Source organism: Podarcis melisellensis (genome assembly GCF_964234715.1).
Source record: "Podarcis melisellensis genome assembly, chromosome: 7".
Classification (NCBI taxonomy): domain Eukaryota; kingdom Metazoa; phylum Chordata; class Lepidosauria; order Squamata; family Lacertidae; genus Podarcis; species Podarcis melisellensis.
This window is the reverse complement of record NC_138539.1, coordinates 4302065-4316009: the sequence shown is the minus strand read 5'-3', so window position 1 is coordinate 4316009 and position 13945 is coordinate 4302065. Positions and strand designations below refer to the sequence as shown.

Genomic DNA, 13945 nt, shown 5'->3' with positions numbered 1-13945 from the left:
GACCTCAGAGCAGGTCAGAAAAAGACCCCAGTAGAACAGAGCTGCTGAGCTGTGGCTGCTCCACTTCCTCTTGAGTGGAGAGGAGTCCTTAATTCACTCTATTCCCAGGGCCCAAGCATTGCTGTTTCTTACTGAGAGGTTGACCCAGAAGTTGCTTCTGGAGGAAGTCACACCAGCAACAGTTGCAGAGGAGGCATTTTGTGGTAGAAAGATACTCTGAGAACTTGATGGTTGCAAATTCTATTATAGAATGATCTGAGCCATAACATTCCAGACTAATGCACAGATTTTGACTCACTTATCCACTGGACTGAAACTACAAATTACCTTTTTACTATGAATAAGTAATACATATATTTTGCAGCAGTGGGGGACCTCTGCCCGTGGGTCTGAATTGGCCCACCAGGGCTCCCCGTGTGGTCCAGGAGCTTGTCTTCAAAAGCCACATTCATTTAGCCTTACCCTTGACATCAGATATGGCAGGTGAAGACAGCTTTGGGCTGAAAGGGGGCTTGTGGCCACCAGCAATCACCATATTTACATGTGAATTTTCATGTAGGGTTTTTCTGTTGTTGTTTTGAGGCTGCGGATTAGCACAGAAAGGTGGCAAGGGGGGCATTTTGGCTATGGGCCAGGGAGAGCTGGCAATCCATAAAAATCTAAAGACAAACAAAGAAGAGCCCTGCTAGATCAAGCCAATGGCACATCTAGTTTAAGGTGCTGGTTTTAACCTTTAAAGCCCTATACTGCCTGGGACCCTCATACCTACGGGACTGCCTCTCCTGGTATGTCCCACGGAGGACCTTATGGTCTTCAAATAAAAGCATCTTGGAGATCCCAGGCCACAGGGAGGTTAGACTGGCCTCAACCAGATCCAGGGCTTTTTCGGCTGTGGCCCCGATCTGGTGGAACTCTCTGTCACAAGAGACTAGGGCCCTGTGGGACTGGACATCTTTCCACAGGGCCTGCAAGACAGAGCTGTTCCACCAGGCCTTTGGCCAAGGCACAGTCTGACCCCCTCCTTTGGTAATCCTCATAGCACTCTAGTCCAGTGGTTGCCATTAATTTGATTTTGAATTGATTTAGAATGAATTGATTTTAGAATGTATTTCAATTAATTGTGATTTTATGTGTTATTTTACTGTTGTTAGCCGCTCTGAGCCCAGCTTCAGCTGGGGAGGGCGGGATATAAATAAAATTATTATTATTATTATTATTATTAGTAGTAGTAGTAGTAGTAGTAGTAGTATTATTAGTATTATTAGTATTATTATTAGTCACCATAGAACTGTGGAGTTGGAAGGTACCCGAGGGTCATCTAGTCCAACCTTCTGCAGCGTAGGAATCTTTTACCCAATGTGGGGCTCAAACCCATAACTCTGAGATTAAGAGTCTCATGCTCTACTGAGTGAGTCGTCAGGTTAGGTGCAGCGTCCTGTTCTCACTGTGGCCAACCAGAAAAATGCCTGTCGGAAACCTACAAGCAGAACTTGAGCCCAGGAGCACCCCGCTCCAACGTAGTTCTATGATGACATCATAGTGCTACGTCTGACATCACAATGCCGTTACAGAGGCTGTGATGAGAAAGCCATGTGGGCTGAGGTGCTGTGGCCGCCATGACCATCCCGCCTGCAGCTTCTGTGTTTCATCCAAACTTGCCTCTTCCGAATGGATTCAGAGGGAAATCCTTTCCCTCCTGTCCTTTGACATCCCTGCCCACCTCACCTCCTCAGTCAGTTCCTGTCTCCCTTATTATTTTGATTTGCTGCCATATCTGCATTGCACGGATAACGGGGAGGTGGTCCTTGGGGTACCTTTCGAGTCTACGTTTTTGTGGTTCTGTAACAGGTACCTCGTGCTTTCAATTACCGCTGTGTTCCCTCCTATCCTGGCCTCTCTACAACATTACAAAGGTGATGAGGCCTCATGTCAAGGCTTGAAGGATTGGCTTCAGCTACTCCCCTCCCTCCCAGTGAGATCTTGAACCATGGACTGAGCTGGGTCTCTCACACCTCATTATCCACGTCCCTCCCTAGGCCTCCACATCACCCTGCAGGTAGATGTTCTGTGCTGAATATGATTAGGACTCACCTCCTCTCCACAGCTAGCTGATGTGATCAGATCCCTCCAGGGAGGTCATCTATCAATGTATTAGCCATCCTACCCACTATAGTAATATCTCTCTCTCTCTCTCTCTCTCTCTCTCTCTCTCTCTCTCTCTCTCTCTCTCTTACACTCACGTACATACAATAGATTCCCAAAGCCCATAACTGAATATTCACTGCACACTTAAAGCACTATGATATGCACTGGCCGTGGCTTCCCTCAAAGGATTCTGGGAGCTGTAGTATGTTAAGGGCGCTGAAAGTGGTCAGGAGGTTCCAATTTCTCCCACAGAGCTGCAATTCCCAAAGCACTTTGACTTGCCAATCCCTTTCCCCAAGGAACTGTGAGAAGTGTAACTCTGTGAAGGGATCGGGGGTCTTGTTATGTACTGAGCTGAATAGAATCCAAAGGGCAGCAGTCTGATTGGTCCTAGAACAATAGGATCCAGAATGCAGCAGTCTGATTGGCCTTAGAACAATAGGATTCAGAATACAGCAGTCTGATTGGCCCTAGAACAATAGGATTCATAATACAGCAGTCTGGTTGGCCCTAGAACAATAGGATTCAGAATACAGCAGTCTGATTGGCCCTAGAACAATAGGATTCAGAATACAGCAGTCTGATTGGCCCTAGAACAATAGGATTCAGAATACAGCAGTCTGATTGGACCGCAGAAGCCACCCAATCCAACTCCAGGTGGAAGTGAATCAAAAACCTGATTGGCCTACAGGAAAATCCCATAATTAGCCAATCACGTGGGGCCCATTATGTAAATAATGTATATAAAGCAGACATTTCGGGGGAACTTCCATTCCTCACTACAATGAGCTGAATAAAGAGCATGAAATTCACACTCGGTTCTTAGTACATTTCAGGTCTCCTAACAGCTTTTGGCACCCTCAACAAACTACATTTCCCGGGATTCTTTGGGGGGAAGCTAGGACTACTTAAAGCAGTAGGCTACTGCTTTAAATGTATTGTGTGGATCCAGATCTCTATTAAACCTTCAGCTTTCTGGGGGGAAAGGACCTGATCTTCTCCCTTCTGAAGTTAGATTCAATGCACCTTATATTGCATAAGATCAACACAACTGCACAAACATATATTTCACTGTCTGCTTATAGGGGCCTGTCCTTCTTTTTGGAAGCTTTGTCTTCTAAATCTCTGCCCTTCAGCTGGAAGGGCCCATGCTGGGTGAGGGATTGTTTGCTAAACAGCTCTGTGAGGGGAACAGGGACAGGGTAGTCTTTGCCTAGGCTGGTTCTCATAATCTTTGCACTTGCTGGTGTTCGTGAAATGGTTTTCTGGGAAATGCTCTGGTTTCCGAGAAGCTTATTGGGGAATCGGAAATAAGAAGTTCAAGAACAGAGGGCAAACTTCTCCGGATTGCATCTCCATTAGACATCTCTACCAATGTGCAGAACTGTGGAGAGTCTCTGGGGGTCTCTTCTGAAGCCAAATTAGAGCAGACTGCAGGGGTTCCACGATCGTGGGGTTCATCTCAAAGGCAAAATGCCCCTGGGTGGGATCATAAGGAAATGAAAAAGCTCAGATGCTGGGTCAGGGCAAAGGTCAATCTAATTGAGCATCCTGGTCAATAAGATTTCCCCATGGAAAACTCGCAAAAAGGATGTGAGCGCATCATCGCTCTTCCTGCCTATCTCTAGCAATGGAGGCAGAGCATAGCCATAGTCTCATGTAGTCAGTGATAGCCCCATCCTCCATGAAGAATGTGTCTGTTCCTCTTATGAAGGCATCTGAGATGGTGGCCATCTTTTTGGATTAAGGCCGGGTTCTGAGGCTGCTTAGGCAAATAGCAGCAAGGGATAGAAAATTCAGGACAGAAACATGGAAAGTCGGTGTCATGGGCCTCATTCAAATTGTTGGGGAGGGGGAGCAGTTTTTCACAAAACCCACCAAGGATGAACTCGTGGGTCTCCTGTCACCCCATTGGATGAGGACCTAAGTCACATGGGGAACCTGTGAGACTCAAGAGATTAACTGAGCATCCAAAATTTGCCCCACGATCCTCTGCAATGTGCAAAGCTCACCGGTAGATCATAGAATCTTAGAGCTGGAAGGGACTCACAGGGTCATCTAGTCCAATTCCCTGCAATGCAGGAATCTCAGCTAAAGCATCCATGACAGATGGCCATCCAACCGCTATTTAAAAACCTCTAAGGAAGGAGAGCCTAGCACCCCTCATGTGAGTCTGTTCTACTGCTGACAGCTCTTACTGTCAGAAAGTTTTGTGTGGCGAGTTCCCGCCCCCCCCCCCACCGGTGGAAATAAAGACACATGACACAATTGTTAAGGTTAATGGGCTAAATAAGGCCACAACTTTATTGGTTACAGGTGATGAGTGGTATTGGCTTAGGCATTGGTCCTAACCGACTATATCTGACTTATCTGATCTAGAACCCGTCCACCAGAAGTCCTGGAAGGGTTAACCACCAGTAGGGGGAGTCCTGCTGATGCACATCAATTAGGAACTCCCCCGGGGTCACTGCTAGGGTGTGTGCCTTAGGTCCTCACCTCCTTAGGCTTTGGACAGGACCACACACCCCAGAATCCTTTATTGGACTACCCTTCAATATGTGGGGCAGGTGATAGCGCTTCCTCCCCTCTTCCATCTACAGAGCAATACCAATGCCTAACCGCCAATACCAAGAAAGTTGTGACGATTTGTTACGAGGTAGGCGAAAACCAAGTGGCTGGTGCCAATTTGCCAAGTGGAAAAATTCCTACCAGGCCCCTCAATGGCGACCAACCAAGGTCCACAGCAAGGTCAAGGAATGAAAACTTTATAGGGCAGGAGGGTGGGGAAAGCAGGAACAGCTGGTAGGTGGCAAAAGAGGGAGATTCCCGGCCGCTCCTGCCTTAAATAGGGCAGGCCACGCCCCCAGAGCCAGCCGATTGGCTGACGAAGGGGTGACGCGGCCAGGGATTCCCCCAGTCACCAGTGGGTTGGGCGTGATGCCCACAACCCCGCCTCCTCTGCAGGGCAGAAGTGGCTTTTCTGAATGTTTAGTCGGAATCTCCTTTCTTGTAACTTTGCACCTGCTTTGCATCCAGAAGGTTCCAGGTTCAATTCCCACCTTCTCCAGATGATGCCCCCTGCCTAAAATCCCGGATAGCCTCTGCCAATCAATAATAATAATAATAATAATAATAATAATAATAATAATAATAATAATAATAATAATATCTTTATTGTCATTGCCCCCTCTCGGGGACAACGAAATTACTTGGCTGCTCCATCCACCCAGGTAGGGCACTCCACACAAAATCAAAACAACTATAAAAACACTAATTAAAACAATACAGTATAATACAGCAAGGAAGATTAGATGACTTTCAAAGTCCAGGCTTCCCATTCAGGGCCGAGATCGCTCTGGAGAAGAAGCTGTTCTTAAGACTGCTCGTTCTTGTCTTCATCGTCCTGTATCTCCATCCCGACGGCAGGAGCTCGAAGTGACAGTGACCAGGATGTGATGGATCTTTTACTATGTCCAGCGCCTTCCTATGGCACCTTGTGGCATAAATCTGCTCTACGGTAGAGAGTGGGCCGCCAACAATGCTCTCTGCTGCCTTAACAACTCTGCACAACCCCATCCTGTCCTGGGTAGTACAGCTTCCGTACCACACACATAAGCCATAAGTGAGCACGCTCTTAATGGCACAGTGATAGAAGGCAAGCAGCAGTTTCTGCGGAAGATGGTTTTTCCTTAGAATTCTCAAAAAGTACAGTCTCTGTTGCGCCTTCTTCACAAGCCCCCTTGTGTTGACACTCCAGGACAGATCCTCTTGTAATTCAATGCCCAAAAATCTGAACGTTGTTACCCTCTCCACACAGACCCCATCAATCAAAAGTGGCTGGACATTGCTCTTCTGTCTCCTGAAGTCCACCACAAGCTCCTTTGTCTTCCTTGTATTTATGAGCAAGTTGTTAGCTCTGCACCACTCTGTCAGCCGCTCCACCTCATCTCTATAGTCCGTTTCACCCTCCCTTTCAGAGATGAGCCCAATCACGGTTGTATCATCTGCAAGTTTGACAACCCTATTACTAGGGTGAGCAGTGTGGGCAGTAATGAGCTAAGTGGACCAATGTTCTGACAGTTTCCTATGCATGATAGCATGGCAGGTGCTTAGGGGTGCCTTAGTGCTCAGCAGACCACGTGGAATTAGGAAAAGGTCCCCTGTAGCGCAAACAGCCTGTGGAAATTTTCCAGCATATTTGCAGGGAGAGAAATTGGGAGAAAGCTTCCCCCCCCCCACCCGCCAGAGGAAGGATAACCCTCCATCAATTTCACGATGGTGGAGCTCATCGTTAAAGTGGCAGGAGCACAGCTTAAGAACTTCAGAGCATAAGAAGAGGCTGGTGGATCAAGCCAACTGCCCATCTAGTCCCCCGTTCTCACATTGGCCAACCAGTTGCCCCAATGGGAAACCCACAATCAGGATTTGAACACAAGAGCCGTCTTCCCTCCTGTGGTTTCCAGCAACCAGTATTTGGAAAAACTGCTGCCTCCAACTGTACAGACAGAGCTTTGCCATCATGGCAAGGAGCCACCAATAGCCCTCTCCTCCATAAATCTGCCTAATCCTCTGCTAAAGCCATCTAAGTTAGTGACCATTACTGTCCTCCATGGAAGCAAGTTCCATAGTTTCCATAGCTTATTTCCTTTTTTCCCTAAACATGTTTTGAATGGCACTCTGGCCACCATTCTTCATCCTCCACAAAGTCTAGCAACGTGAGGAGAAAGTTAGGTCCATCACAAAATAAATGGAGGGAGGAAAAAGAAAGGGTCGGGAGAATGAAAGTCTTCTGATAGATTTCAGCTCAGCCCTGGTTCCCTGAAAGTAGGAAGTGTGAAAGCTGGCGCTATACATCATGGAAATGCAGTTCTGTGACAGCAGAGGCGGAAAAGCAAAACTCTGGGGGAAATGAAGGAGGTTTTCTGCATCTGCATCCATATGAGAGCTATGCAGCCCAGAACATGCCATGTGGGGAAGACTCTGTAGGACTTTGGAAGTCTCCCATTGGAGCTTGGAGAGTTCGGGAAGCATCAGCAGGAGCAGAAGAAGAAGAGTTTGGATTTGATATCCCGCCTTTCACTCAATTTAAGGAGTCTCAAAGCAGCCAACATTCTCCTTTCCCTTCCTCCCCCACAACAAACACTCTGTGAGGTGAGTGGGGCTGAGAGACTTCAGAGAAGTGTGACTAGCTCAAGGTCACCCAGCAGCTGCATGTGGAGGAGCCGAGACGCGAACCCGGTTCCCCAGGTTACGAGACTACCACTCTTAACCACTACATCACACTGGCTCTCATCAAGAGAAACTTTGGCACTATGTCTTGGAAGGAACATTCTGCATGGCAAGCTATGCATGATGGTGATGAAGTTAAGAGTCCCATATAAGGAAGTTATTCTTTGGTGTACGTTTCTTGAGATTCAGGATGTGCTATGATGATGATGATGATGATAATTTATTATTTATGCCCCGCCCATCTATCTGGGCTTCCCCTGCCACTCTGGGCGGCTTCTAACAAAATATTAAAATACAGTAATGCATCAAACATTAAAAGCTTCCCTAAACAGGGCTGCCTTCAGATGTCTTCTAAAAGTCTGGCAGTTGTTTTTCTCTTTGACATCTGGAGGGAGGGTGTTCCACAGGGCGGGTGCCACCACCGAGAAGGCCCTCTGCCTGGTTCCCTGTAACTTGGCTTCTCGCAGTGAGGGAACTGCCAGAAGGCCCCCGGCGCTGGACCTCAGTGTCTGGGTAGAACGATGGGGGTGGAGAACCCCCTTCCCTTCCCCACTAAGAAATTAACCCCTTAGGGAAAGGTTAGGGATATTTAAGGGTGAAGGCCATGTCACACAGTCCAATTACTAGATGTGTTCTTGAACCACATTCTCACCCTCCATTTAAGGCACTGTGAAGAGTCCTGGCATCCCCCAAAGAATTCTGGGAGCTGCCGTTTGTTAAGGTGGCAAGAGCTGTGAAGAGATGCCCTCTCCCCTTTACAGAACTACAATTCACAGAGTTCCCTGTGAAGTGGGACTGACCGTTAAACCGCTCTGGGAATTGTAGCTCTTGGAGGGGAATAGGGATCTCCTAAAAATTACCAGTGTCCTTTAGGAATCTACAGCTCACAGGAGTCTTTTGTTGGGGACACGCCATGACAGTTCAAAGCTTCAAATGCCTGGTGTGAATGTGGGCCTGATGGATTTGAAATGCACATCCACAAATGTAATGTGAGAATAAGTCCAACAGGTATTTTCAAGACGAGCACATTTCCTGCTTAGAAGAAAAGCAGGGTTGGCTGCAACTTCCAAAGCTGAGCAGCAAAACTGAGCAGCAAAGTCCATTTCCCCACTGCGCACCTTGCACTTTTTTCTCTCCCTGCAGCATCTTTTCAATGTAGAATAGCTGTGGGTGTGTGGACAGCTGTGGCTGAGGGTGTGTGAGCATGGAAAGGCCGCGTGTGTGCCGGCGCGTGCCGGCTTGGGGTAGTGGGAGAGAGAGCAGCCGTCTGCTTGGTGCTGAGTTTCAGGTTGTTTTGACACCAAGAGTCTTCGTGAAAGTGCAGCATGGTGTTGTTGTTGTTGCTGGTGGCGCAGAACGTGAGAGGTGTCCTGGTCAGCTGGAAGGCAGGTGTATGGACTCCAGTGAAGGTCTTCAGTTGGATTGAGTTTGGTAAAGAAGCAAGCCATCCCTTTGGGGGGAAATAAAGTGAAAATTGAGCATGCCAGGGGGTGATGCTATGGGTGCATGATCCATGTGTATCACCGATGAGCATGTGGGGAGATTGTGGCCCATCTCCTCTGCTGTGACGTCCACTCCGTGTGAGCAATGGGGCAGTCATCGCAAAGAAGAGGAAGTCCTGAGCCCATTGGGGCGAGTTCAGCCACAGCGAGACGTATAGGGAGAGCATTATGGATCAGAGGCTATTTGGGAGTGGGTGGGTGCATCTTTCAAAGGAGGGGGGGATCACGAGTCATGCCACAGCAAGGGGGAAGTTTGGCACATGGGGTTGTGCTGATGGAGCCACGAGTGATGTCCCAGGTGTGTGGGAAGGCACTGGGTATGTGTCACTGGAGGGGTGTCATATGGGAAGGAGGGCCACGTGGGGGCTGGCTGCTGCTGCTGTCCTGGTTTTTTTTTTTTATCTCTCTCTCTCTCTCTCCCTCTGGCAATTTGTTAGTGATGCCTGTTTTTCTTTTTCTCCCTCCTGTCTCTCCCTCTCTCTCCCTCTGTGTGTGTGCCTGTCTTTCTCTCCCTCCCTCTCTGCCTCTCTCTTGCTCTCTCCCTCTGCACTGGGCTCCCCTCCCCCTCCCTTCACAGACCCTCCTCCTCCTCCTCCTCCTCCTCTTCGTCTCAGCTTGGCGCCTGGTCCTGGCGTGGCTGCCGAACAGTCCCGGTCGATCCTTTCCGAACTAAATGCCTGTGTGACAGAATCTCCACCTTCGCCATCTTAGCCCAGCTGAGTGCCGAAATGGTAAGTGTGCCTCACCGGTTGTGCGGCATCCAAAGGAATGAAGTCTTGGCATTTGTGTGTGTGTGTGTGTGTGTGTGCTGAGAAGGAGGCGGGGAGAGAGAGAGAGAGAGAAAGAGAGAGACAGAGAGAAGCAAAGGAAATGGTCCAGCAGATGACATTTCAGTGTGACAAGCAGTGCCGTGCAAGGCTGGGTGTGCGCACTCGCGTGTGAGTCTCCGTCTGGGTGTGCATGGCAAGGATATTGCATGTGTGTTTGCTTGTGCATGTGTGTGTGTGCGTGCACATTGCAATAAGCATCACCGTTGTCAGAAAGCGACTGACATGTGTCTTTGAGAATCTGTGACCTAAATAACAATAATAAAATATCTGGTTCAAGATCATTGCAGCATTGAAATGTCACCATTGTCTTTCCCTGCCTGAAAACATCCTTCTTCTTTTCCCCCTCCATCAATGCTGGCTACTGGGTACCCCTAACTGACCCCCTTCCCCACTTATGTCACCTGCAGTTTTCGGCCGGTTGCCTGGACTATTAGAGAGAGATGGGAGAGGCTTGATGAGCGAGTGAGTGAATGGGTTCTGGAGCGAGGAGATCTGTGACTTTGGATGCTTCCGAATCTCAGGCCTTCCACTATGGATTCATATAGTATTGTTGGTCAATCCTTTTCAGGAATCTTCCTGGCACCTTTTGCTCTTTCCCTGGCTCCTCAAACCCTCCGGGACGCCTCTCAGGGACATTCTTTTGTGATTTCGGAGCGTCACGGCAGCTTTGTCTCCAGTTACTTTGATGCCTTATTAGCAGCGCCTCAAAATGGGGTCAAAAGGGTGTATTGGCGCTTGTCAAAGGATTTGCCTTGCATGCTCTTGCACAAGTAAAGAGGGAGAAGGTAGATGGTGGCTTCTTTGTTATCAAAACTAGGCTGTCGTGGAAGAGGACCGCCTGGTCAGGGCATGAATTATTGGTGTTTATGAGTTTTGCTTGGACTTTGTAAAACAGGAAAGCAAGGAAAGATGCCTTTATTTGATTTGCTTTCTCTCATGTCCACATCCCTTTTTGCAGTCTTTCAGTTGACTTTCACCCTGTTCCGGGTCCCTAGGTGAACTGCTCCCATCGAGGACCAATCCCACGATGCTCTCGGTGACCATCATCTTGAGCTTCAGGTCTTGCGAGGCCCGTTGGGCCGTTCTCTGCTTCCTCCTCCCTCACTTTGCGAAGAGCGGCTCATCGCAGGAGAGGGAGGGGAAAATCTAAAAGGTAGTGTGGAGAGATGGGGGCGAGGGGAGGAGAGGGGGCACTGGGGAAGGCAGGTTTCCCGAGATGAAGGTTTGGTTTATTATTAGAAACACTAATGTATTTGGTCCACTAGTTGCCATGGAAACATCTGCACTGAAGTGGCTTTAAAGATACAGTGTTGTCTGTGCCTGCCCGAGTCCATGGCAGGCCCAAAGCCTAACCCCTTCCCAAAAGTCCAGGCCTTGCATTGTGGGATTAGGTGCTCTAGGAATTTAAGTTTTGAGGACAGCAGCATTTCTCGTGGTGTGTCTGTGCAGGAAACAATGGCGACCGAGTCGCTTTCCCCCTCAGCTTTTGCTCTGTAGCCAGGTGAGAAAAGTGAAAATGCTCTCCCTCACCTTAACTCAACCTGTGGGTCCCCAGATGTTGTTGAACTACAACTCCCATCACCCCTAGCTAGCAAGGCCAGAGCTTAGGGATGATGGGAGTTGTAGTCCAACAACATCTGGGGACCCACAGGTTGAGAACGGCTGCCTTAACTGCTCCTCTCTATTTTTTCTCTTCTTGAATGGGTAGATAGCAATTGTAAGAGCAAGTTGGAGGTTTATACAGTTCGACCCAGATTCTCTGTCCTATACGGACAGTTTAAGACGTATGCTTTCTATCTTCTTTATGTTCCTTTGCCCCTTCTTCCACGGTAGCTGTGTTTGGACATGAGTCTTGCATTCTCCCCCTCCCCCCCCCCACTGCGAGAATATTGCAAACTTTTGCTTTTTGATTAACCACAAACCCTAGTTGGTCTCAACTGTGGTCTGTTAAAACAAGAATACGTCCAATTTGGGTTTATGAAACTGGCTTGCATCAAGAAACCAAAGTTCAGGGTCTGAATGTAACCCTAAACTGTGGCCAGTCAGTAAAAAAATAACTCATAAATTGGATGTTGCCAAAGGTTTGGAGGACTTTGAAAAGTTTTGTGCTGTTTGGTGAGATTTTATCTTATAAACAACAAATTGAGCCACCTAGAACTTCCTCTGGACAGTGCAGTTTGAAATTTGGCTTTCCTGGTGCTCTTAAGTACTTAATATTATGTATCTTCTGGCTATACTGGGCTACTTTTCAGTTCTATTATTCTTCTTGTATTGATTTGAATAAGAGAAAACAAACCATAGTTGAACTAAAGTTCAGGGTTGGGATGTAACACTAAACTGTGGTCAAACCCTATTGGAAGTGAAAGCGTCTTATCTCCTTGTGGCTGTGTTTAAGAAGGAGAAAGTAGGCAGAACACATGAGCTAAGACTCACTGTAACTTGTTTCCATAGTTTATTCTTATATCTGAATGCAGTCTAGAACTCCTCTTTCAGTACATCTTAGAATAGCATCTATTCCCATGTCAGAAGTTTTAGCTCAGCACAGGACCTCACAAATTCTCCCAGATCCATACCATCTGTTCTCCCTTTGGTCATCCGCTTCACTTACCCACTTTACCCAAAACAACTAAGCACGCCTCAAAGGTGGACATATAGAGAGTCTCTTGACCAAAGAACAGCATCCCATTAGGAATCACACTGAGAAGTCCCTGGAGAAGGGCATCTTTCTCTAATGCAAGTGCGGGATTGATTCACACGTTACGTATTTTATAGGTATTCTCCTGAAACAGTTATTGGAAGTTCAAACTTGCAAACGTTGCATGGGAACAGGAAGTATGCGCAAGTTTTGTTGTCAGTCATGTCCATCGCATGTGTTCATACATAGATGCTCTTTCTTGGGAAGAGTGGATTGCCACATATCAGGGGTACTTTAGTTCTGATTCCTGCATTATAGGGGGTTGGACTCGGTGACCCTTGGGGTCTACTATGATCTACAATTATGTGATTCCGTGAGTGTGACCCTGTTGTTCTTGCTTGATCTCTTAGCAGCTTTTGATGCCCTCAACCAGGGCATCCTGGCAGGCTGTCTCTGTGGCTTGGAACTGGGGGCCACGGTAGTTCTGTGGTTCTGCTCCTACATTCAGGGTCAGTTCAAGGGAGAGTGTTGGATCAGTGTAGCTAGACACCCTGGCTGTTAATAATAATAATATTATAATAGTTGATTTCCTTCACATCTGAAGGGAGGGTGTTCTACAGGGTGGGCGCCACCACCGAGAAGGCCCTCTGCCTGGTTCCCTGTAACCTCACTTCTCGCAGTGAGGGAACCGCCAGAAGGCCCTCAGCGCTGGACCTCAGTGTCTGGGGTAAATGATGGGGGTGGAGATGCTCCTTCAGGTATACAGGACCGAGGCCGTTTAGAGCTTTAAAGTTCAGCACTGACACTTTGAATTGTGTTTGGAAAAGTACTGGGAGCCAATGCAGATCTCTCAGGACAGGTGTTATGTGGTCCCGGTGGTCACTCCCAGTCACTAGTCTAGCTGCCGCATTCTGGATTAATTGCTGTTTCCGGGTCACCTTCAAAGGTAGCCCCACGTAGAGCTCATTGCAGTAGTCCAAGCAGGAGATAACTAGAGCATGCACCACTCTGGCAAGACAGTCTGCGGGCAGGGAGGGTCTCAGCCTGCGTACCAGATGGAGCTGGTAAACAGCTGCCCTGGACACAGACTTGACCTGTACCTCCGTGGACAGCTGTGAGTCCAGAATGACTCCCAGGCTACACACCTGGTCCTTCAGGGGCACAGTTACCCTATTCAGGACAAGGGAGTCCCCCACACCTGCCCGCTTCCTGTCTCCCTAAAACAGTACTTCTGCCTTGTCAGGATTCAACCTCAATCTGTTAGCCACCATCCATCCTCCAACCGCCTCCAGGCACTCACACAGGACCTTCACCTCCTTCACTGGTGTTGAGTTGCGTGATGCCTCAGCATTCCATTCTGTCTCCAGCACTGCATATGTAGCCATTGGGTGTGACCATTATGAGATTGAGATTGTGGTGTCATTCATATGCTTTAGGAACCCCTGCTCCATCTCTCTGTTACACCTGAAACAGATGTGGACAGTCAAGTGTCAACATGGTGCCTGGACACAGTAGTGGGGTTTTTGAGAGTAAAAAAGTTGAAGCTGAATTTCAACTGCTTGGAGGCTCTGTGGGGGCTTTGTTCCTGGGATCGGGTATTCTGC

At 48.1% G+C, this 13945-nt stretch overlaps 1 protein-coding gene across 3 annotated transcripts in view; it reads left to right on the top strand.

Annotated features, from left to right (window-relative positions):
• Positions 1-13945, top strand: part of ADGRB1 (adhesion G protein-coupled receptor B1) — a 393844-nt gene that overhangs the window by 274320 nt on the left and 105579 nt on the right. For all 3 annotated transcript variants that reach the window (XM_081918643.1, XM_081918644.1, XM_081918645.1), the window contains exon 18: positions 9454-9607. In XM_081918643.1, the coding sequence (XP_081774769.1) occupies positions 9454-9607 (154 nt within the window). The remainder of the gene's footprint in view (positions 1-9453; positions 9608-13945) is intronic.